The sequence below is a fragment of the Crocodylus siamensis genome, chromosome 6, assembly GCF_052110815.1.
Source record: "Crocodylus siamensis isolate JL-2025a chromosome 6, ASM5211081v1, whole genome shotgun sequence".
Lineage (NCBI taxonomy): Eukaryota > Metazoa > Chordata > Crocodylia > Crocodylidae > Crocodylus > Crocodylus siamensis.
The window spans coordinates 822532-849943 of NC_143400.1; the positions used below are offsets into that span (position 1 = coordinate 822532).

At 63.1% G+C, this 27412-nt stretch overlaps 3 protein-coding genes across 9 annotated transcripts; all 3 read left to right on the forward strand.

Annotated features, from left to right (window-relative positions):
* Positions 1-294: 294 nt before the first annotated feature.
* Positions 295-7951, forward strand: THAP8 (THAP domain containing 8). Its single transcript, XM_090056182.1, has 4 exons — positions 295-421; positions 662-854; positions 2410-3444; positions 6295-7951. Exons 1-4 carry the CDS (start codon positions 339-341, stop codon positions 6439-6441), a joined length of 1458 nt encoding a protein of 485 aa, XP_089912308.1. The 5' UTR covers positions 295-338; the 3' UTR covers positions 6442-7951.
* Positions 7952-9082: 1131 nt separating this feature from the next.
* On the forward strand, positions 9083-23359 carry CLIP3 (CAP-Gly domain containing linker protein 3). 4 transcript variants are annotated; one of them, XM_090056146.1, is made up of 14 exons: positions 9083-9162; positions 10048-10189; positions 12827-12966; positions 13762-13855; positions 14155-14316; positions 14612-14730; positions 15210-15446; positions 15604-15739; positions 15961-16089; positions 16744-16878; positions 16962-17085; positions 17232-17296; positions 17690-17762; positions 18957-23359. In XM_090056146.1, exons 1-14 carry the CDS (start codon positions 9106-9108, stop codon positions 19009-19011), a joined length of 1668 nt encoding a protein of 555 aa, XP_089912272.1. In that variant the 5' UTR covers positions 9083-9105; the 3' UTR covers positions 19012-23359. The 4 variants fall into 4 exon arrangements, with proteins under 4 accessions (XP_089912272.1, XP_089912273.1, XP_089912274.1 ...); XM_090056147.1 differs by lacking the exon at positions 18957-23359 and adding an exon at positions 17921-18950; XM_090056148.1 differs by lacking the exon at positions 18957-23359 and adding an exon at positions 17874-17911.
* On the forward strand, positions 17232-27308 carry ALKBH6 (alkB homolog 6, nucleotide demethylase). 4 transcript variants are annotated; one of them, XM_090056229.1, is made up of 8 exons: positions 17232-17296; positions 17690-17762; positions 24370-24438; positions 24774-24842; positions 25370-25430; positions 25657-25808; positions 26022-26138; positions 26673-27308. In XM_090056229.1, exons 3-8 carry the CDS (start codon positions 24385-24387, stop codon positions 26931-26933), a joined length of 714 nt encoding a protein of 237 aa, XP_089912355.1. In that variant the 5' UTR covers positions 17232-17296; positions 17690-17762; positions 24370-24384; the 3' UTR covers positions 26934-27308. The 4 variants fall into 4 exon arrangements, with proteins under 4 accessions (XP_089912355.1, XP_089912357.1, XP_089912354.1 ...); XM_090056231.1 differs by lacking the exons at positions 17232-17296; positions 17690-17762 and adding an exon at positions 23878-24195; XM_090056228.1 differs by lacking the exons at positions 17232-17296; positions 17690-17762 and adding an exon at positions 24158-24292.
* Positions 27309-27412: the final 104 nt, after the last annotated feature.

The following is a 27412-nucleotide window of genomic DNA, read 5'->3' on the forward strand; positions in this document are numbered from 1 at the left end:
GCAGGGCCCAATGGTTGCTGTGGGGGGGCATGAACCGGTGTTTGCTAGGGTGCCCCCCCTCAGGGGGCCACGGAGGCGCCCTCCAGCATAGGCTGGACTGAGCGGGGGGGCCACACCAGTGGGGGCAGGCGTGCCTCCCCCCACCCTGCAGCGTCCATTGGGTCCTAACTGAGGCCTGGTCCTACCCCCCCACCCTGGCTCGTCTCCATGGCGACCGAGGCCCCGGATGCCGCCTCCCCGACCGCGCATGCGCGGAGGGGCGGGGCGGCGCGGTGACGGGAGACGCCGTGCGCGCTGACGGTGGCGCGGTCACGTGCGCGGGCGGCGGGAGCGGGACGATGCCCAAGTACTGCCGAGCGCCAAACTGCTCCAACTCGGCCGGGCCGCCTCGCGCCGGCGCTCCGCGCCTCAGCTTCTACAAGTGCGCTTCCGCTTCCGCTTCCGCCCGGCGCGTGACGTCAGGGGCAAAAGGGAGGGGGAGGAGCCCGGTTGCGGGGGGGGGGGGGTCAGGTGGGAAGTGTGGGGAGGGGGCTCCCCCGCACAGCCCCTTGCCCCTGAACAAGCTCCTTGAGCCCATTCTGCAGCTGGGTGACTGAGGCCACCCGCTGCCAACGGGGCCCGTTCGTGACCCCCAGGCTCTCGCCCCCGCCCCCGCCCCCAGGTTCCCCCTGCACAACGCGGAGCGGCTGCAGCAATGGTTGGCCCAGATGCAGCAGGAGAAGTGGCTGCCCACCCGGTACCAGCACCTGTGCAGCGAGCACTTCGACCCGTCCTGCTTCGAGTACCGCTGGGGCGTGCGCTACCTCAAGCCTGACGCGGTGCCCACCATCTTCCAGCGCTCCGAGCCCCCCGCGGTGAGTCTGTCCCCCCCGGCGTCTGCTTCTCTCCCTGCTCCTACCTAGCAGTCTGGCCCCGGGGAGCGGGGGAGGCCTAGTGGTTTGAGCGGGACGACAGGTGCGCCTTCCCCAGCTGCAAATGGGGGGTGTCCTCCGGACCTCGCTGGGAAGTTCCAGTCGTTCGAGCCCAAAATGTTTCCGACCTTTGGGGTTGGCCAGACGCGCAAGGAAGGATTTGAAAGCGTTGCAGGGTGTGTGTGGGGGGGCTGTGTTTTGGGGTAACTCAGCCTGACGAGGGGCCAGGGACCCTTCACCTTTTCCATCAGATCGATGTTTTGGGTGGTTTTGCTGCTAAAAGGGCAGTGAAATGACGCTGGTGGTGAGACCAACTGGAAGGTGGGTTTTGCTGAGCGGGGGAGCTGTCTTGGCTGGTAAGACAATGTGGGCTCCCTTGCTCATTGGACCCGAAAGGCAAGAAAGGAAGAAATGGAGTTTCCCCATTATTTCAGCCAGCTCTTGGTTTGCAAAGTGCCTGAAGGTCTAAGGGTGGACACCCCCAGACAGGTCTTTGAAGGGCTGTTTCTCCACGCCCAGCTTGCCAGGGGCGTAGTCCCCGGCAGGCGGACTTGGAAAACCCGTGATCCGGGGCCCTGCCCAGCTGTCTGCTGACACTGTTGGAGTAAACAGGTGTCATGTGACCCCTCACGTGGGTTGCCAGCAGCGGAGGTAAACAGGTTGCCTCCTCTGAATTGAAGAGATTGTGCTGTGGTTGGCAGGGGAGGTGTGGAGGGGGGACCGAGTGGGCAATTTTGGGTCCACATAAAAAGTTCTTTGTTTGTGGAGTTGGGTTGGTGAAGCCTGATTAAAGAAATGAGCTTTCCGGCTCTGGTAGCACCAGCTTAAAGTGAGGGCAAAGCAGCCTTGAGGCTGTTTGAATTGATGCTGGAAGCCAAGTGTCACCCTCACCACTCTGGGGCCTGAAGTCTCCAAATTTCACTCTTGCTCCTGCCTAAAAGGCTAGGGGGAGTGTTGGGGCCTCACACGTCTGCACTGGCCTTCGGGCTTCTGGCAGATGTTATGTTTATAGCGCAGTCAGCACGTTGGTTGTGCTGTAAATGGCAACACACACCACCTTTGGCCAGTATATTAAATGGCATACCAGCCACACAGATGTTCCAGATGTAATGTGGTCCGGAAGGTTGATGCCTTCCCCATGTCATGTGGGACATCTTCGTGGCTGGTTTGTAGTGTGCCTGAAGTGGAACATAGGCAGGGGACTGCCACAGTCAGATGGTTGTGATGGTGTATGGGGCAGGTCCAGGGGTTGGGATGCTGCCCCACCCACCCTCCTTCCCCAGTCCCCGGGTCCCTGGCAGTTGCACTTGGGAGCTGAGGAAATCTTTGCCCCCTCCCCACTCTGTGCGCACAGCTGTATCCAGCTGCATTGGCAAGACGCATGATTTTCCTTAGGCTGGAGCATGGGATTCCCTCCGATCCCAGTGGTGCCATTACTTTAATGTCTGCCGGGGTCTCAGAGACCAACACTGTCCTGTCTTGCACGTGTGATTTACAGAAAAGGGACAACCCCTCCAAGCCGCCATGTGAAGTGCCCACCAAGAAGCTGATCCTCGAGGGCAGTGCAGAGAAGGCCACGCGGGGCTCTGTGCCCCTGCCTCAGGAGCCTGATACGCTAGAAGCCCTCGCCATAGCCATCGACCCAGGGCTGACCACGGCACCAATCTACGTGGAAGCCCAGCCCTCGGTCTCAGAGCTGGACTTCCAAGCCATCTCCTCCCCGCTGGTTGGGACAGTGAACCTGATGCCGCTGGTCCAGATCGTGGAGCCCCTTAATGCCGTGGCGCTGACCGTCACCTCCCCCACCGAGAGGCTCGACCCCATCTCCCTCCACCTCCCGATCCAGCCCACCGTGGCGCTCTCTCCTGAGGCCACAGCGGCGCCCGATGCCCCCTTGCAGCCATTCACTGCAGAGATCGCGGTCCCTGGTGAGGACCTGGTGCCTGAGCAGACCCCGCATGCCTTAGTGGCTGCAGTGGAACCGCGGGACCTTGCTGACCACGGGGCCCTCATCATTGAAAACGTGGCCATTGAGCCCTTCCTTGAGACGGACCCCTCAGCTGCTGCTGCTGTCCTCAGCTCCCTTCAGGCAGCGCCCACGCAGATGGTGGCCTATTTCGAGACCATCCCTACAGCCCCCGCAGCAGCAGCCCCCAGTGCCATGGGGCCCCTGACGGCAAGCGTGACCCCTCCAGAGACCATGCTGTCCTCGGCCCTCACGGTGCCCATTGTCTCCACAGTCCCCATCGTGTCCAACTATGCAGCAGGCGGTGCCACAGACTTTCCTTCGCCAGCGGCAGATGTGGACCTGGAGACAGTGCCTGAGGAACAGCTGGAGGAACACCGATACCATAAGCACCAGCTGAGCACAGAGGAGCTGGTGGGGGTGGTCATGGTCCTCCAGAAGAAGGTCAAGGTCCTCCAGCAGCGGCACCGGCGCCACTGCGCCAAGCTGGAAGCTATGGAAGGTGTCGTGGAGCAGCTCCGCAAGGAGAGCCTGGTCTCTGAGGAGAAGCTGAAGCTGCTGGAGATGGTAGGTGGGGAGTGGCTGGGGTGGAGGCCAGTCCCTGGCTTTCTAACAGCAAGTCTGTCCCCAGCTGCAGGGCTCCCTGAGGCATGGCGGGTCCTAAGGGGTCAGCCATCAGAAAGGCAAACAAAACATTAAGGATCTTTTTAAACTGAGTGCCTTAATAAAGCCAGACGTTGTATTTGCCTTTGACAGCTGGCGAGCACCAAGCTGATGGTTTGAGCAAACGGTCCACAGTGGCTCCCAGATCTCAGTCAGCGGCTCCCAGATTTTGTAAATCCTTGTCATATCCCTGCTTAAGTGTCTCTCTTCTCAACTGAACAGGCCTGGCCTCCGTCTCCCCTCCTGTTCAGTTTAGAAGAGAGACAGGAGATGGGATCTTGTTCTCAGCTGACAGTGGGATCTGCCAGCCCTCAGGTTTGAATAGCAAGGGTAGGTTTGTATCTTCCCTCCCCTGCCAAATTCACCCAGTATTGGGTGTCTAGCCTGGCCTTTCTGGGCTCCGCTCCATCACCGTCTTGCCCCCTCGTCTTGCCCAGTCTCCGCCTCCTTTGGGGAGAGAGTTCAGTTATTCACCTCACACTGCTTTTTTCACACATTGTTGGAATCTGCTTCATCCTTCCTTGATTGGTTTTAATGAAACTGGATGGGTGCACCTGGAAGAGAACACCCTCTTCCTTCCCTTCCTATCCCCGGGGGCGTTGGGGCACCAATGGGAGACTTGCATTGCATGTGAATTGGCTGAGGTACCGAGTCAGAGTTTGGAAGGGAGATGGCTGCTGCGAGTCAGCAGTTTTCCCTTTGGAGTCTCCTCTAGTGCAGGGGGATTTCCCCCATTTACCTCTTCAGTGAGCAGGAAGCCCCATCCCTGCCTCCTCTCAGGATCTCCCATGTGGCTCTTGCCCCATTATTCTTTCCTATCACCACCTCTGTAGTGAAAGCAACTTCTTTGCCCCTGCTGGGTTTGCTCCCACCCTGTAGCCCTTTACCATGAGAGGGAGGCCCCTGCTATCTTCGTCTACCGTGGTAGCACCCAGCCAGAGCTGGTTGGCAAACTTGTTGGCCCTGACATAGAGCAGGCACTGGGCACAGCGGAGGGACAGAGCCAGTTAGGGCCTTGACGCACTTACCACACAGTGAATGGGTTAATCATAGGATGAATTATAACCTGCTACCTGTTCAGCCAATTTACAGCACAATGAAATGGGAAACCAGCCACAAAGATGTTCCACATTTAATATGGGACATCATAGAAAATGAGAGTGGGAAGGGACCTCTGGAGATCACATCTAATCCAACCCCTCCTGCAAGCAGGACCAGCCCCAACTACATCCTAGCCAAGGTTTTGTCTGCCTGGGTCTTGGAAACCTCCAAGGAAAGAGACTTTACCACCTCTCTGGGGAGCCTGTTCCAGTGCATCACTGGTACCTCTTCAAAGGTTTTTCTTAATATCCAACCTCAGCTTCCCTTGCTGCAGCTTGAGCCCATTGCTCCTTGTTCTGTCACTTGCCACCAGACCAGCTCTGCCACACATTCAAATTAAAGCTCAGTAGAAACCAGCTATAGAGTTATGACACATTGTCAAGCACTAGCTTCCTCCTGTAGCCACTCCAGCTTCTGCTGTGCTGCTCTCTCTGTCATTGAACTGCCCAGGGGGAGAACCGTATTGCATCAGCCGCTGCCTTGTCACCCACGGCAGAGGTGTTTGCATAACCCCTCCCCCTTGCTGTGATGCTGTAAATAAGCAGACTTTGCTAATAGGTAGAAAAGGGGAGGGGGAAATAGGTTGGAAAGGGATAGGGGATTCCTAACTATCCCTCCAATTACGGAGCAGAAACATCATTATAACTTGTATAAGAATTAGAATTCCTTTCCATGCATGGCTCAGCCTTTGCGTTATGCAGGTAATGAGCTCTGGCCTTTTCTTCTGACATAGGCTGGTGCGATGCACTGAAATCAAAGGTCCATGTGCAAATAAATGGTTAAGATTTAATGAGCTAGATTGCACGGGCAAAAGTGCTAGTCACTGGAACAGGCCGAGAACCGCTCTGCCCGAGAGCAGAGCTGACCTTGCTCCTGCCTGCCTTAAAAGTAACGAGCTGTGAAGCTGATTTACAGGAGCGACTCAGGAATAGTTCCTACTGTGGACTTTTATTCTGGATTTAAAGTTTCTTCCGGTTTAATCTAATCCTATTAGATTTGGGGCCTGGGGGGGGACACGGGACCATGAGCTGAATCTGAGCCCGCAGCGCACTGCTGTTGCAAAACTAAAGCTACAAGTCTCCTGTTCATACACCAAGGGCAGCGAGTCTGCCTGGCACTGGGGAGGGCTCCCAGGGTCCAGGTCAGGGCCCCGCACTTCCAGAAGGAGGTTGGAAAGAGTCCAGGGGAGAGCAACATCCAAGAGCAGGTTGGACAGACATGGGGGCTGGGGTGGGTTAGATCGTGCCCTGTGCTGGGGGCTGGACTAGTTGTGACCATGTGAGGTCCCTACCAGCCCCACCTTTGCAGAGCAGCAGGGCTGGAAGGGACACCCAGGGTCACATCCAGTCCACCCCTGCCTCTCCAAGCCTTCGATCTGATTTCCCATGAAGGTGACTGGTCCCAGATAAGGGCACTCTTCTTAGTCTGGAATAAGTGGCCACATGGGGGGGATTTTAATCCAGATTAGTGATGGGACTTGATATTCCTACTCTCCCTTTTGGAACAGCTCTACAGCCTGTTGGGTGCGTCTCAGCCTCCCCATCCCCAACTAGGTCCCAACTCGCTGCACCCAGGAGCCAGCGAACAGCCAGCTCCAGGCCTGGCCGCCCCTCCAGGCCCATGCCTGACCCTCCCACCTTCTCCCCCTTGCAGGCCTGCTTCCAGTCCAGTGCGGTGATTCCCGAGAGCGGCAGCACGGTGGCTATCATCTGCCAGGAGGATGACCGGGCGCTGGTCTACGCCGTGCCCCAGCTGCCGGACGAGGGCAACGAGACCATCATCCATGTGGAGGAACAGTGACGACTCTCCGCCGCCTGCTTGGCTGAGCCGCACTTCTCCCCAGGCGCAGATGCGCCTGGCCCGGCCACCTCTTCAACGGCCTTACTGCTTTTGGCACCTTATCTATGAGGGGGGACGGGTGGGACTGGCTTCTGGTCCCTTGATAGCTGGGGTGGGGTTGTCCATGCAGCCCCCAACTCGCTCTCCTGGGGCACAAAGGGGGAAGCCTTGCTGAATTCCCTGGATTTCCCATCTATTTACTGCACCCGTGCATTGCTGCCTGAGCCAGCAACCGTGAAACCACAGCCACAGGGGTGGGGATATCAGCTCCACAAGTCCACCCCCCTCCTGGGACATCTCTGCTGCGCTGGGAGCCCACGGGCCCCTGCTGCTCGTGTCCAGCTTGTGGGGAGCTCATTCAGGGAGCCCTTGTGTGTGTGGTGGGGGGTGGTAAAATTTAACTGTCCTGTATGGAAGATGCAGCTCCTCCCCCAAAAGTGAGGCATGGGGGGGGGGCGGTGCTGGGTGTGTAAGCAGGAACAACTGTGGGCACGGGTATGCAGGGTGAATGGGAGGGGCAGTCCTGGGGGGTGTTGTGCATTTGTATGTGTACACATCTGTCCTGGTTGCCAGGGTGGGGGTGTGTCCTGGATCTCCGGCTTTTGTGCGTGTGTCTTGGACGCCAGGGTGGGGTGGGGACTGTGTGTGTAGGCGTGCACTGGACACCTGGGTTATATGAGTGTGTGTGTGTGTGTGTGTGCACTCAACACCTGGGCTGTGTGTGTGTTAACAGGGAGGGGTTGAATCCTGCCTCTTACCGAGACCCCCCCACAGCATGGGATAGGCCACATCCTGAGACCCAGTGGGTGTAAATTGGAGCCGTTTGTCCCACTCAGGGTCCCCACTGATTCTGCCCCCTCCCCAACCTGCCTTGTCTTGAACTGACCCCGGCCCCGGGTGCAAGTCTATACCCCTTGCTTTATTTTTGTATTTAAGTTGTATTTTCATACAGCCCGGCCCAGAGGGGGCTCGTCCCGCTTGCCTGGGGTGTCCTGCAGAGATCATCTTTGTACCCGATTCTAATGAAAAGCTTTAATGAAAGCAAGATGGAGAGGGATCCAGCCGGCAGCCGGGGAGCTGATTCTTTCCCCCCAACAATCGGCTTTGCCCGGCTCCCCTCCTCTTCCTCCTCCTGGGGTTTCGCCTGACGCCTGGGTTTTGGGAGCACTGAGACCCTGCACCCCCCATCCTGACACCCAGCAGCTTGCTGGCAAGGTGCATTGAAGCCAGCACGTGCCCATATCCAGATATCGGTGGCCTGGACGCCCAGCTGAGGCTTCCACTCGCTGTCTCAAGGCTTGAGTCCACCTCATCCTGCAGCCAGCAAACCCGTGAGCAGGAGCTGGGGCCATCCAGATGTGCTCCCCAGGCGTTGCCCTCCGCTCCTGCTGGCTCTGATGCACGGCCACCCCATCCTCTTCCTTTCCGACCTGTCAGGGAAAGGGTTAATTAAAGGTATCATCTCACCATGGCCTTTTTGTGCAGCTTTGTGCCTTTTCTCCTTTACTTACCTGTCTGTGGAATGGGTTCAACAGCCTGCACTGGGAGTCCTGCACAGAAGAGGGTTTATTGCTAATGTATTTTCTCATGTATATCATGCACTTCACCCCCCCCCTCCCCCAAACTTGCTCCCGCCTGAACTGGGGGCAGGGATTAGGTGGGGGAGCTGATTCCTTCCCTTGGGGGAAAGCCCCCCCTCTGGGCCCTGCCTTGCACAGTGCAGTGGTGTCTGGTTCAACCACTGAAAGCATTGGCTGACCAAGTGGGCCTCCTTTTTAAGGACTTGACTTTCCACCAGTCCAGCTCACCGCTCTTAGGGGCCCTTCCTGGCGGCTCCCACTGGCCTAAGGAGGAGGAGGGTGCGTGTTACAATCCAGGGTGTCTCGTACACAAGACAACACAGTACCAGCAGCGTTTGGTCCTCGTCTGGAGGAGGAGGGCCGATTCTGGGCACACATGCTAGCCCCGGGGTCGCCCCTTGGCCCTGGCCAGCCCCGAGCACGTGAGGGGCAGGTCCAGACAGTGGGCTCAGGCTCTCTGCACACTCAGGCGGTTGCCTGTGCAGGGCGGGGAGGGGGCTCCCCGGGGAAGCTGCGGGCCCTCGGGGCCGCGTCCCTGGGCCACGGCTGGCGGTGGGGGCTGGCGGGGCCTTGCTCTGCCCTCAGCACCGCGGAGGCCACTGCTGCTTCCTGGGGCCGTCGCTAGGCTCCAGGGGCAACAGTGCAGGCGTCCTGCCCCTGAAACCTCGGGGTGAGTCTGCCTGGGGGGGGGGGGCTGCTTGGGGTCTCAGGTCGGGGGGGTCACTGCACCAGCCCGGGCCCATCTGGCCCTTGGCACAGGGGTCTGGGTCATCCCAGCGCCGGGGGGGTTAAGATGGGCCCCTGTCCCCCGCTTCCAGCCCCCCAGAGCTGCGGAGAGATCCCGTGTGTCCAGGTCCCCGATAGCCCCCCCAGAGCTGGGGAGAGACCCTGGGTGTCCAAGCCCCCCCTGCAGCTCCCCCAGAGCTGGAAAGAGACCCCTGGTGTCCAAGCCCCCCCAGGGCTGGGCAGAGACCCTGGGCGCCGAGCCCCCCCACTCTTGCCCGCCCCGAGCCGGAGCCCCCCCCGGGGGCGGGTGCAGCGGGTGATGCTGCGCCCGGCGCATGAGCGCTGTGCCCGGCCCCGCCCCGTGCCGCGCAGCCTGGTAGGTGCCCCTCATCCTGCCTCCTGGGCCCCCCCGGCCCCATCCTGCCCCCCAGCCTGGTCATCCTCCCCCAGGTCCCTTCATCCCGCCCTGATGCCCCCCACCCGGGCCTGGCCGCCTCCTGCCCCCCCGCCTGTTCTCCCCCCATCTCACCCCCCCGAGACGCCCCCTCCCCTTCATCTTCTCCCCCCAACCCCTACTAGGCCCATCCCCCCAGGCCCTGCTCCCCATCCCCCGCTTAGCCCCGCTCCTCTTGGCCCCCCCATCACCACCCTAGGGCCTAAGCCCCCCCTCCATTCCTCTCCCACCGCCGGAAAGAGACCCCCCCTCCCGGCATCTGGGTTCGGCCCCTCTTGGGGGGCGATGACGGGGAGCGCGCACCCCAGCTGATGGGGGGGGGCGGGCTGGATGCCAGGACACCTGGGCGCTCTGGGCCAGGGGGGCTGGGGGCTCGGACGCCCGGGTCCGTCCCCTCCCCTCCCCTCCCCGCACCGCAGTGACTCAGTGGCTGGAGGAGGGGAGCGGGGTGTAGCGGTTACACCCGGGGGGGGGTTGCGGGGGGGGGCTCAGGCTTCTCTCGGCTTTCAGGGGAGGGGTGGCAGCAGGCCCGGGGTCTGGAGCTGGATGCCTGGCGTAGGGGGAAGAGGGAGGGGGGGGTCTAATGGTTAGAGCAGGGGCCCTAGCTCCAGGTCTGGGAGGGGAGTGGGGTCTAGTGGTTGCAGCACTGGGGGACCCCCTGGGGTCTCCGGCAGGGGGAGGGGGCTGCGCGCCCCTGCCTTCTGGGCCTGGTCGTCAGCTCCGCCGTGCCTCAGTTTTCCCCCTAAGCCCCCCTGATTGCATGGGGCGGGGGGCTGTGAGGTGATGCCCCCCATCTCCCCCCCCCAGGAGCCAGGACCCACCATGACCAAAGAGGACTCGGGCGAGCTGCCCGCCGGGGACGATCCCCCACAACCGGAGCCCGCGCTGGAGCGCAGGATGAAGCCCATCGTGCACCCCTCGGCCCCCGCCCCGCTGCCCAAGGACTACGGTGAGCCCCCGCTGCCCCCCCTCGGTCCCCAAACGCCCCCCACCTCTGCCCTCCCTCTCTTGGGGGCTGATGAGACTCAGGGAACCTGAGGCACGGGGCAGGGTCACGAGGGGCTTGGGGGGGGGACTCCTGGACTCCCCCCATCCAGACCGGCGTCCGAGACCCAGTGGGCAGTGTAGCCTGGTGGATAGAGCCCTGGCTCAGGCTGGGGGGGGTGCGGTAACTCTCAGGTTGTATTTAGGCTGGCTCATCCCTTGCCTCAGTTTCCCCATCCCACTGGCCCCCAGGGCGACCAGGGTGGGATAACTCCTCTGCTTAGCAGGGCCCGTGGGGGGGGGTCTAACCTCTGGTCTGTCCACACGTATCCTGGGATAAGCCCCCCAACCCCAGCCCAGCTGCGTGCAGGTCTTTCCCCACGGGAGGGGAAACTGAGGCACAGGAGGGCCTCCGTGGGCGTCTCCCACTCCCCTCCAGCTTCGCTGCGTCTCGGGGGGTTCTTAACATGGAGCCCCTTGAATTAGCCAGGGGTCGTTAACATTGAGCCCCTTTAATGAGCCAGGGGTTGTTAACAACTAACCCCTTAAATTAACAGAGGTCATTAAGTTTGAACCCCTTAATCAAGCCTGGGGTCATTAACATTGAGCCTGTGTGAGGAGCTGTGGGTCATTAATGCTGAACCTCTTTAATTAGCCAGAGGTCATTAACACTGAGCCCCTTTAATTGGCTGGGGGTTGCTAATGTTGAACCTCTTTAATTAGAAGGGTATTGTTAATGCTGAACCCCTTTAACAAGCTGGGGGGTCGTTAACATTGAACCCCTTTAATTAACCAGGGCTATTAAAGTTGACCCCCCTTTAATTAGAAGGGCACCCTCAAGCTTGAACCCCTTTAATTGACTCAAGTATTAACAATGAACCCCTTTAAATAGCTGAGGGTCATTAATGTTGAACCCCTTTAGTTAGGCTGCTCTTTAATTAGCTGCCGGCTGTTACCATTGAACCCCTTTAATTAACCATGGATATGAACAGAACCCCTTTAATTGGAGTGCTGTTACCACTGAACCCCTTTAATTAGCTGGGAGGTCATCAGCACTGAACCCCTTTAAGTAGCCAGGGGCATTAACATTGAGCCCCTTTTTAATTAGCTGGGGGCTGTTAACCTTGAGCCCCGTTCATTAAAAAAGCTTTGTTAACACTAAACCCTGGTGGGGGGGGTTGCTCACAATGAACCCCTTTAATTAGGAGGGGGATCGTTAGTGCTGAATAGCCTGGGGAGGGGAGGGTGGGGCTGAGGCCGGGGCGGGACTTGAACCCGGGCCCGGCAGCTCAGGGCGGATGTGACCAGGCTACCAAGCGGCTGGCATCGCCTCCGGGGCAGCAGGCCAAGGGGGGGGGCAGGGCCTTGGCAGCTCATCACGGTGACTCAGTGGGGAGGGGGGTCTAGTGGTTAGAGCGAGGCAGAAGCTGGGAGCTCGGGTGCCCGGCTTCTCTGCCCGGGCCTGGGCGGGGGGAGTGGGGCCTAGTGGTTACAGCTGGGCGCTCGGACACCCGGCTGGCTCCGGGGGTGGAGTGGGGACTAGCGGTTACAGCGGGGGTGGGGGGGGATGCTGGTGGAGACAAAGCTCTCCGTGCCTCAGTTTCCCCCTCTCCGCTATGGGGTGGGGGAGTCTGAATTGACCTTGGAGACCAAATCGGCCATCCCCTGCCCTGGGGGCCAGGGCTGCGGGGGTGGCGCTTTACGCCCACGGCCCTGAGATCCAGGCGCTGCCAGGCCTCTAGGAGAAGGGGGCAAGAGACCCGAGCTGCCGGAGGGAAACCGAGGCACAGAGGGGAGCTGGTTTCCCAGCAGGTCCGGCCACTGGGCCGCGCTGCCCTCCCAGGCCTTTCCCTGTGCAAAGCAAAGGCTGGAGGGAGCGGGCCGGGAGCGCGCCAGGCGTTCCCCGCCGGGGACCAGGACTTGGTCACGGCTCCCGGGAGCGAAGTCGCAGCCTGATTCCTGCTGTTAGGACGTGGTTGGGGTGAGCGGTGGGGGTTCCCCCTAAATGCCAACAGCACCTTGGCAAATCTATCCCATGATCCCCCCCGGCGGCCAAAGCGCCGCTCCTATTGGTCACTGCAAACGAAGTGCACGTGGTATTTATAACCATTTCTAGGTCATCAGCAAATGGATGAGCGGTGGGCGGGCTGGGCTGCCTCAGATCTGCAGGGGATCGTGGGTATTCACCGGCTGGATTGGCACGTGCCGAATAATTAATCTGGGGTTGAATTTTGGCTAACGAGAGATCTGACGCCTCGGGGGCCGCGGGCAGTCTGTTTTCCGGCCGAGCGCGGCGGAGGGGGCTGCTCCTGACTGAACTACCGCGGGGTCGGGGGCCCCCAGCTCCCGGAGTCACGTGGCGAGAGCTGAAATCCAGCCGTCGCCGGGGGACGAGCCCGGCGGAGGTGTCTGCGGATCAGAGCCCCAAGCGGCACCTCCCCGCTTCCCCGGTTCATGCTGGCCGCACGTTCACTCTGGAGCCTACTGAGGGCGGGGAGGTGCCACCGTAATACACCCGAGAAGGAAGGCTCAGTAAGCAGGGGTCACCGTAATCCTACTGTGGGGGAAGCGGTATTTCAAGGCCCTCCTTCGTCTTCCCCAGCGTTCACCTTCTTCGACCCCAATGACCCGGCCTGCCAGGAGATCCTGTACGACCCCGCCACCACGGTGCCGGAGCTGTTCGCCATCATCCGGCAGTGGGTCCCCCAGGTGCAGCACAAGATCGACATCATCGGCAATGAGGTGAGGGGGCTGCGCGGACAGGCCCGGCCCTGCACCCGGAGTCCGGGGACGGGGGAGCTACGGGGGCTGGGACGTGTGCGCGTCTGCCTGCCCCGGGACCGGGCTGAGCGGGAGCTCCGTGCATGCATACGTGTGTGCACAGATATGTGTGTGTGCGTTTAGGATGTGCATATATACGTGCGTGACGTATGTATGGTATGTGCATATATACGGGTGTGTGTCCATGGTATATGATGTGTTTATGATGCGTGTGTACAATATGTGCGCATGTGTGTCTGTATGGTGTGTGTATAGTACATGTGCGTGTGTGTTCGTTTACATGTCTGTGTGCAGTATTTGTGTTTATGATGTGCGTAGATGCATGTACATGGAACGTATATGTGTGGTACATGCATGTATGTCTGTGTATAGTATGTGTGTGTATATGCTTGTGTGTGTGGTGTGTGGTGTTTGTGTGTTTATACAGATATGTATACATGTACACACGGATGCACATGCGCACACACACATATACACGCATGTACATACACACACAAATATGCTCACGTACATACACACACACACACACATGCATGCATGATATATGCACATAGGTGTGCATCCAGTACGTGTGTGTGGTGTGTGTGTGCACGTGTATGGTGCCCGTAGCATGCGTGTGTATGGTGTGTGTGTGTGTGTATGTGCATGTGTGCCTCTTTGCTGGTACGCACAGGTGTGCAGAGGAGGGGGCGCGGCGGGGCGCTGTCTACACTACTGCCTGCCCCGAGATCGGCCTGACCCCCCTTCCTCCCCCAGATCCTGAAGCGCGGCTGCCACGTGAACGACCGCGACGGGCTCACGGACATGACGCTGCTGCACTACGCCTGCAAGGCCGGTGCCCACGGCGTGGGTGAGCTCGTGCTCCCGACTTGGCCTTGGTGGGGTGGGGCACAGAGCCCAAGCGTCCTGGCTTGTGGCGGGGGGAGGAGGATTGGGCCTCTGCCCCCCCCCACCCCCGGTTTGAGACTCTCTGCAAATGCAGGCAGGCACCCACCCCCAGAGATCCCTTGACTCCAGGGCTTGTGGAGATCTCCCCCCCACAAAAAAAACCGCGGGGGTCCTGATCCTGGGGGGCTGGCTTTGGGGACAGGGCTCATCCTGGGGGGCTGGCTCTGAGGAAGAGCCTGATCCTGGCCCCCTCTGCCCCAGGGGACCCCGCGGCCGCCGTGCGCCTGTCCAACCAGCTGCTGGTTCTGGGGGCCGACGTGACTCTGCGGAGCCGCTGGACCAACATGAACGCCCTGCACTACGCCGCCTACTTCGACGTGCCCGAGCTTATTCGCATCCTGCTCAAGGCCTCCAAGCCCAAAGGTTTGGGGAGGGGGAAGGGGCAACCAGGGGTCCGCCCCCCCTTTTTCATGCCCCCAGCTGTGGAGGCAAGGCAGGGGTTAATGGCAGAGGATGGGCTGAGGGGGTTAGAGTGGGGAGGGCCCGGGGGCTCTCGGGGGCTGGCGGGGTAGTCGGGTGGGCTGGGGGCCCCAGCGCCTGGGTCCCGTCCTGCGATCCGGCCTGGCGGCTCGAGCCGCCTGGGCTCTCCGCCCCGGCTCCGTGCCTCAGTTTCCCCCGGGCCAGCAGGATGCCAGCCCGACCGCCCTCTGCCTTGCAGTGATCAACTCCACCTGCAGCGACTTCAACCACGGGACCGCTCTGCACATCGCCGCCTCCAACCTCTGCCTGGGGGCCGTCAAGTGTCTGCTGGAGCACGGGGCCAACCCTGCCGTGAGGGTGAGCGCCTGGGCCCGGGGGGCCGGGGGCTGGCAGCAGAGCGGGGCCTGATCCTCAGGGTAGGGACCCCCTTGGGGAGGGGCGGGGGGCAGTGGGAGACCAGGCTGCCCAGATGTGGACCAACAGGAGGGGCCCTGGGGTGGGGGAGCAAAGCAGGCGGGGGGTGGCGGGGGCCGGACTGGCAGGATATGGACCAGGGGGCGGGGCATGGTGGACTGTGGGGGCAGAGCAAGGGTGAAAGAGCTGTCAATTAAGAGATTTGGTGGGACCTGGTGGAGAGAAGCTGTCCATCAAAAGGCATATGGCATCAAAAGGGGGTGGGGCCCAGTGGACTGTGGGGGCAGAGCAAGGGGGAGGAGCTGCCCGTCAAAAGATATGGCCCAGGAGGTGGGGCATAGTGGATGGTGGGGGCGGGGCAAGGGGGCAGGGCCAGCCTCCCAGCAAGCTCCGCCCCAGCCCCGCGGCCCCGCCCCCTGCAGAACAGCAAGGGGCAGGTGCCGGCGGACGTGGTGCCCGACCCCATGGACATGACGCTGGACAAGGCGGAGGCGGCCATGGTGGCCAAGGAGCTGAAGCAGCTGCTGCTGGACGCGGTGCCGCTGAGCTGCAACCTGCCCAAGGTGACGCTGCCCAACTACGACAACATCCCCGGCAACCTCATGCTGGCCGCCCTCGGCCTCAAGCTGGGCGACCGCGTCCTCGTCGACGGCCAGAAGGTGCGGCCCCGACGCCTGGGCCTGCTCCGGGGGGCGGGGGGCCCCACGCGGGCGGCTGGGGGCCGCAGGGGAAGCGTGGGCGCGCGCGCGTGGCTGTGCCGGCGGGGCGGGCGGTGCCGGTTGCCCCCGTGTCCTGCCACGCGTGTCTCCCCCGTAGGCGGGCACGCTGCGCTTCTGCGGCACGACGGAGTTCGCCAGCGGGCAGTGGATCGGGGTGGAGCTGGATGAGCCCGAGGGCAAGAACGACGGGAGCGTGGGCGGGATCCGCTACTTCATCTGCCCCCCGAAGCAAGGTGGGCGACGGGGGGCCGCCCCAGCCCTGGGGGTCCGGGGAGCGGTTAGAGTGCGAGGCCGGCACTGGGATGCCCGGGTCCTTCCTGGGAGGACGGCGGGGTCCGCCAGCCAGACGCCCGGGTCCTACCCCAATTTCGGGGACACGGGTGGGGTCGAGGGCCCGGGGGCCCGGACTCGTGGGTTCGCGCCCGCTCTGAGCCTCTGCGTCCGCCGCCTCCAGGGGTCTTTGCCTCCGTGTCCAAAATCACCAAAGCCACGGACCAGACGCCGTCCTCGGTGACCTCCACCCCCAAGACGCCCCGCATGGACTTCTCCCGCGTCACCGGCAAGGGCCGCAAGGACAAGAAAGGTACCGGCGGGCTGGGGGCCCTTCCCCGAGCAGAGCCCGCCTGCCTTTGCTGGCGAGATCAGAGGGGACATTTGCATGTGGTTTGCATATGCAAATTCCAGCCGCCTAATTTCCCTTTCAAATCCATCATCCCATGGGCATCTCTCCTTCCCCATTGGCTGCTCCTGTCCTCCGCTCCCCAGGCTTGCCGCCCTCTCCTAGACTCCTCCCCCTTCTCCCACCAGGTCTCTCATTGGAGGAGAGAGAAAGCAAGGAGAGCAGAGAGGCAGTGTGATTGGCTGCCAGGATTCAGGGGGCGGGGCCCTGCCCACTGACCTCAAAGACTCCCCTGTTCTTCCCCTGCCGTGTGCTCCCCTCCCCCGCTTCTAGACTCCTCCCCCTTCCCCCTCCAGGTCTCTCATTGGAGGAGAGACACAGAGCAGGGAGCTACCTGATTGGCTGGCAAGGATCAAGTTGGGAGGAGTTTCAGCCCCTAGCCCCACCCACTCGGACATCAGCTATTTGCTTGCCATTTGCTCTCCCAGACTCCTCCGCGGTCTCTCATTGGAGGGGAGAGAGCGGGAGGCCACCTGATTGGCGGATGGGTGGGAGGAGGAGGGGCTTCCCTTGGCCGCGCCCATTCGGGGGTAACGCCTCGCCCGTCTGTCCGCCCAGCGCTCAGGAAGAAGTCCCTGTCCGTGGGCAGCCTGGACCGGGAGGGGCTGAAGATCGAGCTGGGGGACCAGGTGCTGGTGGCGGGGCAGAAGCAAGGGGTCGTCCACTTCTATGGCAAGACCGACTTTGCCCCGGGTAAGGGGAGCGGGGGCCGCAGGGGGCCGATCCGCCCCAGGGGGGCAGATCCTGGTGGGTGACGCCCTCCCCCCCGTCTCCAGGCTACTGGTTTGGCATCGAGCTGGACAAGGCGACAGGCAAGCACGACGGCTCGGTCTTCGGGGTGCGGTACTTCACCTGCCCCCCCAAGCACGGGGTCTTCGCCCCCCCGTCCAGAGTGCAGAGGTAATGGCGGGGGATGGGGACACGTGGGTTGTGTGCGTGTGCACGTGCGTGCGCGTGTAAGACCTGGGTTCTGTGTGCCCCCCAACCTGCGCAGGAGTGCGTGTGTGCCGGGGGGCAGCACTGTCACGCACCTTTCCCTGCTGCAGGATCGGCGGCCCCAAGGACTCCCAAGGCGACAGCAGCTCGGCCAAGAAGGTCCATCAGGTCACGAGTAGGTATCAGGCCAGGCCCCGCTCCCCTGCTGCATTGGGGAGGGGGGTGGGGGGGCTCAGGGAACCCCCCATCCCTTCCAGACATGTGGGGAGCACTTTGCCAGGTCCCAGCCTTGCAATGGGGCTGGGCATGGGCCGCTCCTCCCGCAGGGGAAACTGAGGCACAGGCTCAGTTTATGGCAGAGCAGATTGCTGGCCCAGCCTCTCCTCCCTCCCTTTACCCCACCACCCGCCATCCTTCCCTCCCCTGTCACCCTTACCACTGAGCACGGCTGCCTCCTGGGAAGGCCCGGGGGGGGCAGGTGGCAGGGCCGCGAGCACGGGCAGGTCCCGGGGGCATGTCTGTCTGTCTGCCCCTCCGTGACGTGGCGCCGCGTTTCTGTCCCCCGCAGTGTCCCAGCCGAAGCGAAGCTTCCCGGCTGTGAGGACCCCCAAGGACATCACGTCAGAGAGCTCCATCTCCAGGTGAGCCGGGGCCTGGTGGCCCCGGGGCAGATGGGGGGGACCCCCCCAGGCACCCCTGATTCTCCCCCCGGGGTGCCCGGTCGCTCACTGGTCCCATGTCATGCCACGAAGCCCCCACGTGTGACCCCCAACTCGACCCCTGCACTTCTGGGCCACAGGGGAGAATTCCCCCTCCCCGGGAGGAAGTTCTCGACTTTGGGCTGCATCTGATTGGCTGAGCTGGGGAGGTCCCGACCTTTTACCTCTGGGATGGATCCGGGATTTTGACACGTCTAGCACAACCCCTGTGTCTCCCCAGCGAAAGAGAAACTAGGAGCTTTGCTCACGTGCTGGGGACCTTAGTGCTGCGTGACTCAGCGTCATTCAGCACTTGAGATGGACCTGCCCTTGTTTGCTAAATTGTGCATTAAATTGAACGAACACAAACGAGGCGAAAAATCATTATCAGCTATTGCCTCGTTTGTCTTGGAGTCGTTACAGTTAAATGGACGTCTCTCATTCAGGTTCGTAGAACAAAATCTCGCCGCCCTGAGCGTCTCTGAAACGGCACTGTCAGACATTTCTGCGCCTGAGTTAATGTCACCGCACCAGAATTAAGGTTTTTAGCTAGAGCTCAAAAAACAGCCAGCAGCGCTCAGGGCTGGACACAGACATGGGCGAACTGGGCGGCCGCCCAGGGCCCAGACAGAAAGGGGGCCTGAAAATGGTAATTTTTTTGTCCAATTATAGTTATTATTATCATTATCTCTGGTGAAGGTGGGCCCGATAGTAAAGTTTGTCCAGGGCCGCCAGGAGTCTAGGTGCGGTGCTAGCAGGGCTGGGATATAGCAGAGAGACGTTGGGGAGGAGGGCTAACAGACAGCTGCAGGATCGATTGGACATTGGGCCCATTGAAAAGGAGAGGCAGGTTGATAACGCCTGTGGAGTGAACAGATTAGCAGGAATCGGGGATATACTAGAGCCACGACGTTGATTTTCTCACTGCTACTGCCTGGATAGAAATGCCACTGCTGCTTCCCAGGCGCGGCTGACCACGAGTTACTCTGGGGTAGCTGCGTGTCTGCTCCGGGTTGCCCACCGGGGCAAGTGTCCCAGGTCCAAGCCCACGCGGCCGGCTCCGGCGCTCTGCCACCTCTCTTGCCCCGCTCTGCTCTGTCTCCCCCCTCCAGCGCTGCCCCTCTCTTCTCTCTCCAGATTGCTTTTCTGCTGCTGGTTCCCTTGGATGCTGCGGGCAGAGATGCAGTCGTAAAACCCCGGCCCCGTGCCCCCCCGTGCCCCGAGTAACCCAGAGATGGCTCCTCTGTCCCGGTCTCATCTCTCTCTCTGTCTCTCTCTGTCTCTCACTTCCTCCCTTCCCTCGATACGGACCCAGCAAACCCCTGCCCAGTGCCTTCGTACCACTGCTTGTGGCCCCCCGCCTGCCTGCCCCCCCAAGTCCGTGAGGGGCCACAAGTCGACGCCCCTCTCCCCATGGGATAAAAATGACTTCGCTCCTCATTTTGCTTTGCCCCCCTCCCAACCTCCTCCAGGCACGGCGTGGGGATGGGAGCTGATGGTTTGGACTTCAGTCTTGGGTGAAACCCGTCTTGGGCTGGGGGCTTCCAGGCAAAACCTGGCCTGCGGGCAACGCGGGCGCAGCAGAGGCAGCGTGCTGCCGTGCCAGGAGCGTAGCGCTTCTCCCCAGCACCAGCCATCCTTCGGCTCGGGAGTCACAGTCGTCGCCGTCCGGGGCCTGTGCGGCGATGCCGTTACGGGGCAGGGACGGAGCTGGGTTTGAATAGAAGCAGGTTTTGCGATAGGCCTTCAAAGCAGGGAGTTTGGCCAGGAGCTTTCCGAAGGAGCGCAGGTTTCCTTTCTAAGGGGGAAACCCCCCAACCGCCTCCCCGTTCACTCTGAAACCTACTGATGTACCATTACCGTAGGTGGGAGGTACCGTTTGCAAACGGGGTTTGGTAAGAATTTGGAGATCAAGGGCTTCTAAAACAGCAGATCGCCCGATATCCCTTCCCCCTCCTCTCCCCTCTAGTAGATGCTGTCCCACTACGTGATTTTAGGGAAAATACTTTGATTTTTTTTTTTCTTTTCAAGCTATCTAGGGGAAAAAACCCTCTATTTTTAAAAGGAAAAAAAATGACCCTTAATAATTATTTTAAGAAAAGAAAAAAATATGGTGTGTGGGGGGTGGGAATCTCATTTAGAGACCAACAAAAGTTAATCCAGTTGATCTTGCCTGGTGCGGTTCAGTGACCTCCTCCCCATCTGGATGCAGTTAAACCAGGATAAAGTGGCTTGGTCCAGATGTGGACAAGCCTGTTGCTGTTCCCCGCCCCCCGTGTGTAGTTCACTGGAGGAACTCCTTGCTACAGGAAACGAGGCCAAAGGGAATCGGAGCCGTTTTTAGAGGAAAGGTTTAAAACAGGGCTGATTTAGGCGGCAGCCTCCGAAGCCGAGCGTCCGACACCTCCGAATGCAAATGGAGGGAAGCAGGGGTGGGCCGATGTGGCCCGTACCCTCCTAGCGGCGCGAGGCCGGGCGGGCTGACGTCGTCGGTGGCGTTTCTAGGGCCTGGGGACGGATGAGCGTCAGATGCAGGGTCGTCCCGCGACCGATGCCTGGCTGGAAAGGAGGAGAGGTCTCAGGAGGAAAGATGCGTTTCTCCCTCTGCTGCGTCGAGTCCACCCGGCGAAAGGCTGGGAGAGCGGGGAGGGGTCTTCCCCGGTGCTTTGGGATCACGCAGAGCCCAGAGGAGGCCGATCGGCTGCGTCGCCGGCGGGTTCGATTGCGGCGGGACGGAGATGTGGGTTAGATAGCGCCAGAGCTCGGCCCGGGGGTCACGTAGCAGGGAAGCCGGGCATTGTCCGGCCGTGGAGGTCTCTAAGTGTTGTTGCAGCCAGGGCTGGTGCTGGCGGGGGCAAGGGGCGGGGGGCGGACTGGACGACCCCCCCCCCGCCCCGACCCACTTTTCTACCCTGTCTCCCAGCTCTGGCCTTGTTTGTGCTGCAAAGTTTTGCTGCACCGGTGACCGGGCCTGGAAAGCACCCGCCCGCCCCGCGTTCGTCAACGCGAGCGGCCGCTGGGAGTGCCGGTTTGCGGGCGGAGGCTGCCTCTCCGCGTGGCACCGCAGCGGGCTGAAGCTGCGCCGGAGGAAGGCAGGGCGAGGTTGCTAGTGGCGTCGTGGTGCCTGGCCGTGAGCGACGCGAGGGCGTTCACTCTGAAACCTACTGAGCACCGTCCCTGGAGAGAACGAGGGCTCCCGCGCCTCCGGTGCAGACACTAGACCTCGGTCCGCAGACGAGGGTGCTGGCGAGCGCAGGTGCGTTCCCAGCTGTGGGGGCTCCCGGGGCACTTCCTAGCACGTCCGCCCTTGTCCCGGGACGGGAGACGCCTGGGACGGCTGCGAGACCCTGTGCGCTCGCACCCGCGCGGGGCGGGGAGGGGTACGGCTCCCCCTGCTCTGGCAGGGTTGAAGGATGTCGAGGGGGGCCGCGAAGATCGGTGGCGCCTGGTCCCGAGGTGGCAGCTGTGGTTTCTGGCCAAGTCCCTGCGGGCAGCGCTGGTGGCAGCCGCCGGAGTGCCGTAGGGAGGCGGGCGGGGAGCGGGGCCAGGCCCGTGGCCCAAGGGAGCGCACGGGTGTCGTAGGAGGCTGGGAAGAGATGAGAGAGTCTGTCCTGCTGGCCTTTGAGCCGCGTGTCCTGCTCCCCGTCTGTCTGCCCAGCCATCGGGGTCCCTCTCCTAGAGCCAGCCATCCGCCCGCCCACGGAGACATCCGTCCCCGGGCTAGAGGCCCTTGCAGCCCGACTTCCCTATGACCCATCCATCCCTCCATCCATCTGCACGGGCCTGGGGTTTCACCTGCTGTCCGTCCAGCCGCCTGTCCATGTAAGCACCCAGCCCACGGGCTAGGAGACCCCCGGAGGGCCCTCGCAGCCATCCATGCGTACGGCCCTGCGGAGCCCCATCCTTCCTCCCTCCCCCTAGCCATCCAGCTCTGTGCCCACTTCTCCAGCCATCCCTCCTGGTCTGTGGACATCCGTCCATCCATCCATCCATGCATCCATCCATCCGTACTGATCTCTGGAGATCCATCCCTCCTGGTCTGTGGACATCCGTCCATCCATGCATCCGGGTCTATGGATATCCATCCATCCATCCACCCCTCCTGGTCTGTGGACATCCGTCCATCCATCCATCCATGCATCCATCCATCCGTACTGATCTGTGGAGATCCATCCCTCCTGGTCTGTGGACATCCGTCCATCCCTCCATCCATGCATCCATCCATCCGTACTGATCTGTGGAGATCCATCCCTCCTGGTCTGTGGACATCCGTCCATCCATGCATCCGGGTCTATGGATATCCATCCATCCATCCACCCCTCCTGGTCTGTGGACATCCATCCATCCATGCATCCGGGTCTACGGAGATCCCTCCAACCCCCCACCCACCTCGCCACCCATCCTTCGATCCATTCCTCCTCCACGAACGATCCCGTCTCGGTCCCTGCCTCCTCCTCCTCGTATCATCGCTCTTCCCGTCACATTTGAAGGGGGCTGGTGGCAGAGGTGTCACTTTCTCTTCTCTTCCCTGCGCCCCAGAGGCCACGCTGGTTTGGAGGCCGTTTTCTGTTCCAGTCTGGGCCCAGGCTGGGATCCGGCTTTGCTCTGAGTTGGATCTTATAAAAATAGAGGTGGCTTCCTGAGGTCCATGGAAAGCTTGTGGCTCTGGCTGGGGCTTGTCTGGCCGGCGCGGATGGGGGCCGAGCCACGCTCAGGTCTTGGGCGTGGCGGGGCGGCTGGGAACGGATGGTGTCGCAGCATGGGGAAGGGCTAGCACGGATCGGGGCCCCCGGTTTCCCACCCCGCTCTCACTGAGCTTAGGCGGAAAGGCCGGTGCAGGGGCTGTCGGGGCCCCAGCTCTGCCACTGACGCGCTGTGTGGCCTCGGTCAGGTCACTGTCGGGGTGCCTCGGTTCCCCACCGGTACGACAGGGTGTGGGGGGCTGTGCCGCAGCCCGAGGGGCCCCGACGCTAGGTTTTCCCCAGCCCTGCCCAGGGGCACAGAGCGGGATGCTGGGGGCGAAGCGGACTGGGGTGGCCCTGTCCAGCTCTTCCGCGCTGTCTCCTGTGATCACACCGCCCCCCCCCCCTCCTCGTCCCTGCCCCGCGGTGGGGAAAACCCCCGCAGCCCCTGCCCTGCTTGGTTATTTTTCAGTAGCAATAAAACCCTGCCATGGATCTGGCTGCCCCGGGACAGGGGAGGGGGCGTCTCGGTTCTCCCCCGTCACCGCCCCTGCCCTCGCCGGGCCGCCTTCGCGGGCGGGCAGGCAGCGCCGCGACGCTAACCCCGCGCCCGGCCCCGGGGGTCGGGGACCCGCAGCGTGTTTGCGCCCGGCGGGGCCGAACGCGTGCTTCGCCTCTCTCTTCGCTCCCGCCGCCTCGCCCCACGGTGCCGTGAGTGGCGTGCCGCCCCCACAGCTGACCTCCGCTCCCCTGCATGCCTCCCCCACGAGCCCCGGCCCCGAGCTCTGGAAACTCCGCATGCGGCGAATCGACGACGCTTGCTCGCTTCTGTCGTTAATAAACCGTGTTTCTATGTGAGAGGCCGCGCCGCGTCCTTCCCGACCCTGGCGGGGCGCGGGCACGGAGCCCCGGGCCCGGCTGCGGGGGCCGCGTGCCCGGCCTGGCACGGGGCCTGCTGGGGCGCCAGGGGCGCGGGCTGGCCCGGCTCGAGACAGCACCCCCCGAGGCGGCGTCCAGCCGCGTCTGAAACCCGCACGCCGGCCCCCGCCGAGCCGGGGCTGCCCTGACCGGGGGCCCGACGCCCCCCTGCCCCCTGCGGCGCTGGGCCAGCGAGGCCCCCTCTCCCGGGGCGCCGGGTCTCGCCCGAGCAGGGGCCCGGACCCGATCCGCAGCCCTGGCGGGCCGGCCGGCGATGGGGAGGGGAGGGGAGGGGACGGGAGGTGGATGCCCGTGGGCGGATGTCTGTGGGGCCACACGGGTGGGTGAGTGGGGGCGGGGGGGGTGGATGGATGCCCCCGGGGGGGGCCGGACGGGTGTGGGGGCGCAGCCAGGCGGATGCGACAGGGCTGGGGGGTGCCCGCTGGACCTGCCTCCCCCGCCCCCTAAAACTCAATGCTGAGCCCCCATCACGTGACTCCAGGAGCTGCGGCCTGCCCGGGCCCACCGCCGTAGCCGGCACGGATCCGGGCGAGCGGCACTAGGACCCCGGGGCCCCCCGGGAAGGGGCGCGGGGGAGCCCCGACTCCCGGGTTCTGTGACGCGCGCACAAGCCCCACCTCCACCCCGCCCATTGGCTGCGGCTGCGCCCTTCGCGGGAGCTGATTGGCCCCTTGCTCAGCACGGGCTCCCGGTGATTGGCCCCGCGCTCCGCCACGCCCGTTGGGAGGAAGGGACGTCGGTCCAGGACCCCCGCGGTGAGGGGCTCGGACGCCTGGGGCCTCTCCCGGGGGGCGCTGGAGCCCGGACGCCTGGGGCCTTTCCGGGGCCTCAGTTTCCCCCTCTGGGGAGTGGGTGCGTGGGTGGGAGGGGGAGGGTTAACTTAGCCCCCTTGGTTGGGGTCTTGGCTGATGGGGTGTGTGCCCCCCCAGGCCTGATCCTGCCCGATGGAGGTGCTGAGCCCCCGCGTCCCAGCTCTGGACCCCTTCCGCGTCCAGGAGGTGAGCCCCCCGCCCCCAGCTGTGACACTCCCGTACACCCAGCCCGCACCAGTGCTGGGGGGCAGTGCCCCCTGAACCCTAGCCCAGCTGCGGGGCCTAGGGGCCAGAGCAGGCCCCACCGAGTAGCGCATTCATGGCGGCGGGGTTTCCAACTATGCCCTTGCGCCTCAGTTTCCCCATCTGCCAAATGGGCACAATGGCTCCTGCACCCAGCTCCCCTGGGTCTTTCCTGGGGGCGGGGGCAGTCTTTGCGTGCCTCCTTCTGCCTCAGTTTCCCCCCTGGTACGATGGGCACAACAGGCACTTCCGTTAGGATGCTGATTTATACGTGGCAGGCCCCCCCCGCAGCCTATTACATCCCGGACTTCGTCTCTGAGTCGGAGGAGGCCCGGCTTTTGCAGCAGGTCAGTGAGATTTCCCTACCCCACCATCTTAGTTGCAGAGGATTATGGGAAAGAGGGGGTTCTGATGGCCATAGGGAGGTGTCTGGTGTTCGTCCCCCCCACCCCAGGATTTGTCCCTTCGTTTTCCTTCCCCGTGATCAAGAGCTGGAGTGGGCTCGGGTGCCCGCGCCAGGCGCTGTACGAAGTGGAGGCAGGCAGGCCGGACACCCAGTGAGGGCACCAGAGGTGGGGGTGACTGGGGGGGTACAAACAGAGGTGCAGCTAGCTGGCGGGGGGGCCCAAGCAAATGGATCATCCCTGGCCAATAGGGCGTGATTGGCACCCCCTGTTCTGTGCCTCAGTTTCCCCACTCTCCATCCTGGAGATCTGGGCTGATGCGGGGACAAGAGCAGTGCCATTAACCCCTGTGAACCCCTCACTGCCTCAGTTTCCCCTCCCCTCTGTCTCGCGATGGATTTGTGCAGCTCCTAGCGCGGCAGGCCGCAGTCTGGAGGTCTTGGCCCTTCACCCTCATCCTCCCCCCACAGGTGTATGCAGCCCCCAAGCCCAAGTGGACCCAGCTCTCTGGAAGGCGGCTGCAGAATTGGGGTGAGCCGTGGGGGATGGGAACCTGGGGGGCCATGAGAGCCCACCCCTTCTCCCCCCCCCCCAGCGCCACAGCTGTTGGGGAAACTGAGGCTTGGAGGACCCCGCGCCCCAGCCCGCCCCTCGGCTCAAGGGGGAGCTTGGGGTGACGGGGGGCAGTTGTTTACGAGGTTGGCCTCATGCCCCGCTGGCTCTCCGGGACCCCCGTCCATCCCGCGTGTCCCCCCAGGGGGGCTGCCCCATCCCAAGGTCCTGGTCTCGGAGCCGCTGCCCCCCTGGCTGCAGCACTGGGTTGAAGAGGTCTCGGCCCTGGGCGTTTTCGGGGGGCAGGCGGCCAATCACGTCCTGGTGAACGAATACCGCCCTGGGCAGGGCATCATGGTGAGTCGCGGGGCCGGGGGGGTCTGGCGAGTCCGGGCAGGGGGCCAGGGCACCTGGCTTCCACCCCCCAGCTCTGGGAGCGGCGAGAGCGGGGCGGGGGGCTGGACCTGGGGCGTTTGGTCAGCTCCGGGAGGGCTGTGTGTTCGCGTGTGACACGTGTGTGCAGGCCTGGCACGCGCGTGCCCGCTGAGCCCGGGGGCCTTCCCCACGCAGCCGCACGAGGACGGCCCCCTGTACTTCCCCACCGTCACCACCATCAGCCTGGGGGCCCCCGCGCTGCTGGACTTCTACCGCCCGGTGCGCGCCGAGGGCCCGGGGGACGAACCGCAGGTGAGCGCCGCCTCTGCGTCGAGATCAGGGCCCCCCCCGGCCCCGGTCCTGGGGGCACGGCCTCATGGGAGTGCCAGGCCTGTAGTCAAGTCCCGGCTCTGCCACCGCCTTCCCATCCAGCCTTGGTAGAGTCACCTTGCCCCCCGCCTCAGTTGCCCCTGTGAGCAGGGCTCCTTGGGTGTCGTAGCTGTCGGGGCGGCGGGGATCAGGACTCCTGGCTCTTCTCTCTGCTCGAGAAGGGGAGGTGGGTTTAGTGGGTGGCAGCAGCTGGTGTTTGTGGTGGGGGGTTGTTAAGCATGAGGACGCCTGGGCTCCCTGCTGGGGGGGTTGGTCCTGAGCATGGGGTGCAGGCCTGAACTTGGCCTCTCCCAGCCTCGAGGTGCCTAGACCCGGTGCCTGCAGGGGCTGCAGTGAGCCTCGGGACTCCTGGATCCCACCCCCACGGGCACCGTGGTCATGCCCGGATACTGGCCGCCGGTCCCTCGAGGCCTGGGACCCTCAGGGGCTCAGCACTGCTCTGGCCGTGCCCCGCAGGTCCCGGAGGCGCAGCGCCACGTCCTGTCCCTGCTGCTGGAGCCCCGCAGCCTGCTGGTGCTGCGGGAGGAGCTGTACAGCCGGTACCTGCACGGGATCCGGGCCACCGCCTCCGACGTCCTCACCGCCAAGGTGGCCAACCTCTCCGCCTGCCACGCGGTGCCCGGCGCCCTGCTGCCCCGGGGCACCCGGGTCTCCCTCACCATCCGCCGCGTCCCCAAGGTGCTCCGCGCCGCCCCGATCCTGGGCAGGAGGAAATGAGCGGGCGCTGCCTCCGGGGGGCTGTGACCGCCGCGTGGAGCGGAGCGGCCCGCACGCCCGTGGGGGCGGTGACCCCGAGCGGGACGGGGGCGGATTCTGCTGTCCCCAGCTTCGAGGAGATGGTTGGGCTCAGTGGTTGGAGGAGGGGGGACTCCCGGCTTCTCTTGCCAGCTCCAGGAAGGGGGAAGTGTTAGAGCAGGGGCCCTGGGGGCTTGTGCACCCCTCCTGCCCACGAGCGCCGCGTGAGACCCACTTGCATCCAGGGCCTCAGTTTCTGCTGGTGTGCAATGGGCCCCTCCAGCTCCCCGGCACGCCTCTGTTTTCATCTTGATACGCGGAGCAGGAATAAAGCTCCTTGCTGCGCCTGACCCCGTCTCCTCGCTGCCTGGAGTCTCTTAATGCCCCCGCGACCCTGGGTGCTGTCCCCCTTGCCCCCCCACATCCGGGCTCTGTGCTTGGCCCTGCCCAGACTCCGCTTT

Excerpts from the sequence above, each read along its gene's own strand:
- THAP8 (XM_090056182.1), top strand. The coding sequence starts at position 339 with ATGCCCAAGTACTGCCGAGCGCCAAACTGCTCCAACTCGGCCGGGCCG. Across the intron at positions 422-661 it reads CCGCGCCTCAGCTTCTACAA|GTTCCCCCTGCACAACGCGG; the intron begins GTGCGCTTCCGC and ends CCCCGCCCCCAG. Across the intron at positions 855-2,409 it reads AGCGCTCCGAGCCCCCCGCG|AAAAGGGACAACCCCTCCAA; the intron begins GTGAGTCTGTCC and ends TGTGATTTACAG.
- CLIP3 (XM_090056146.1), top strand. The coding sequence starts at position 9,106 with ATGCTGCGCCCGGCGCATGAGCGCTGTGCCCGGCCCCGCCCCGTGCCG. Across the intron at positions 15,447-15,603 it reads TCCTCGTCGACGGCCAGAAG|GCGGGCACGCTGCGCTTCTG; the intron begins GTGCGGCCCCGA and ends TCTCCCCCGTAG. Across the intron at positions 17,086-17,231 it reads CCCCCGTCCAGAGTGCAGAG|GATCGGCGGCCCCAAGGACT; the intron begins GTAATGGCGGGG and ends TCCCTGCTGCAG.
- ALKBH6 (XM_090056229.1), top strand. The coding sequence starts at position 24,385 with ATGGAGGTGCTGAGCCCCCGCGTCCCAGCTCTGGACCCCTTCCGCGTC. Across the intron at positions 25,809-26,021 it reads GCCCTGGGCAGGGCATCATG|CCGCACGAGGACGGCCCCCT; the intron begins GTGAGTCGCGGG and ends TTCCCCACGCAG. Across the intron at positions 26,139-26,672 it reads GCCCGGGGGACGAACCGCAG|GTCCCGGAGGCGCAGCGCCA; the intron begins GTGAGCGCCGCC and ends CGTGCCCCGCAG.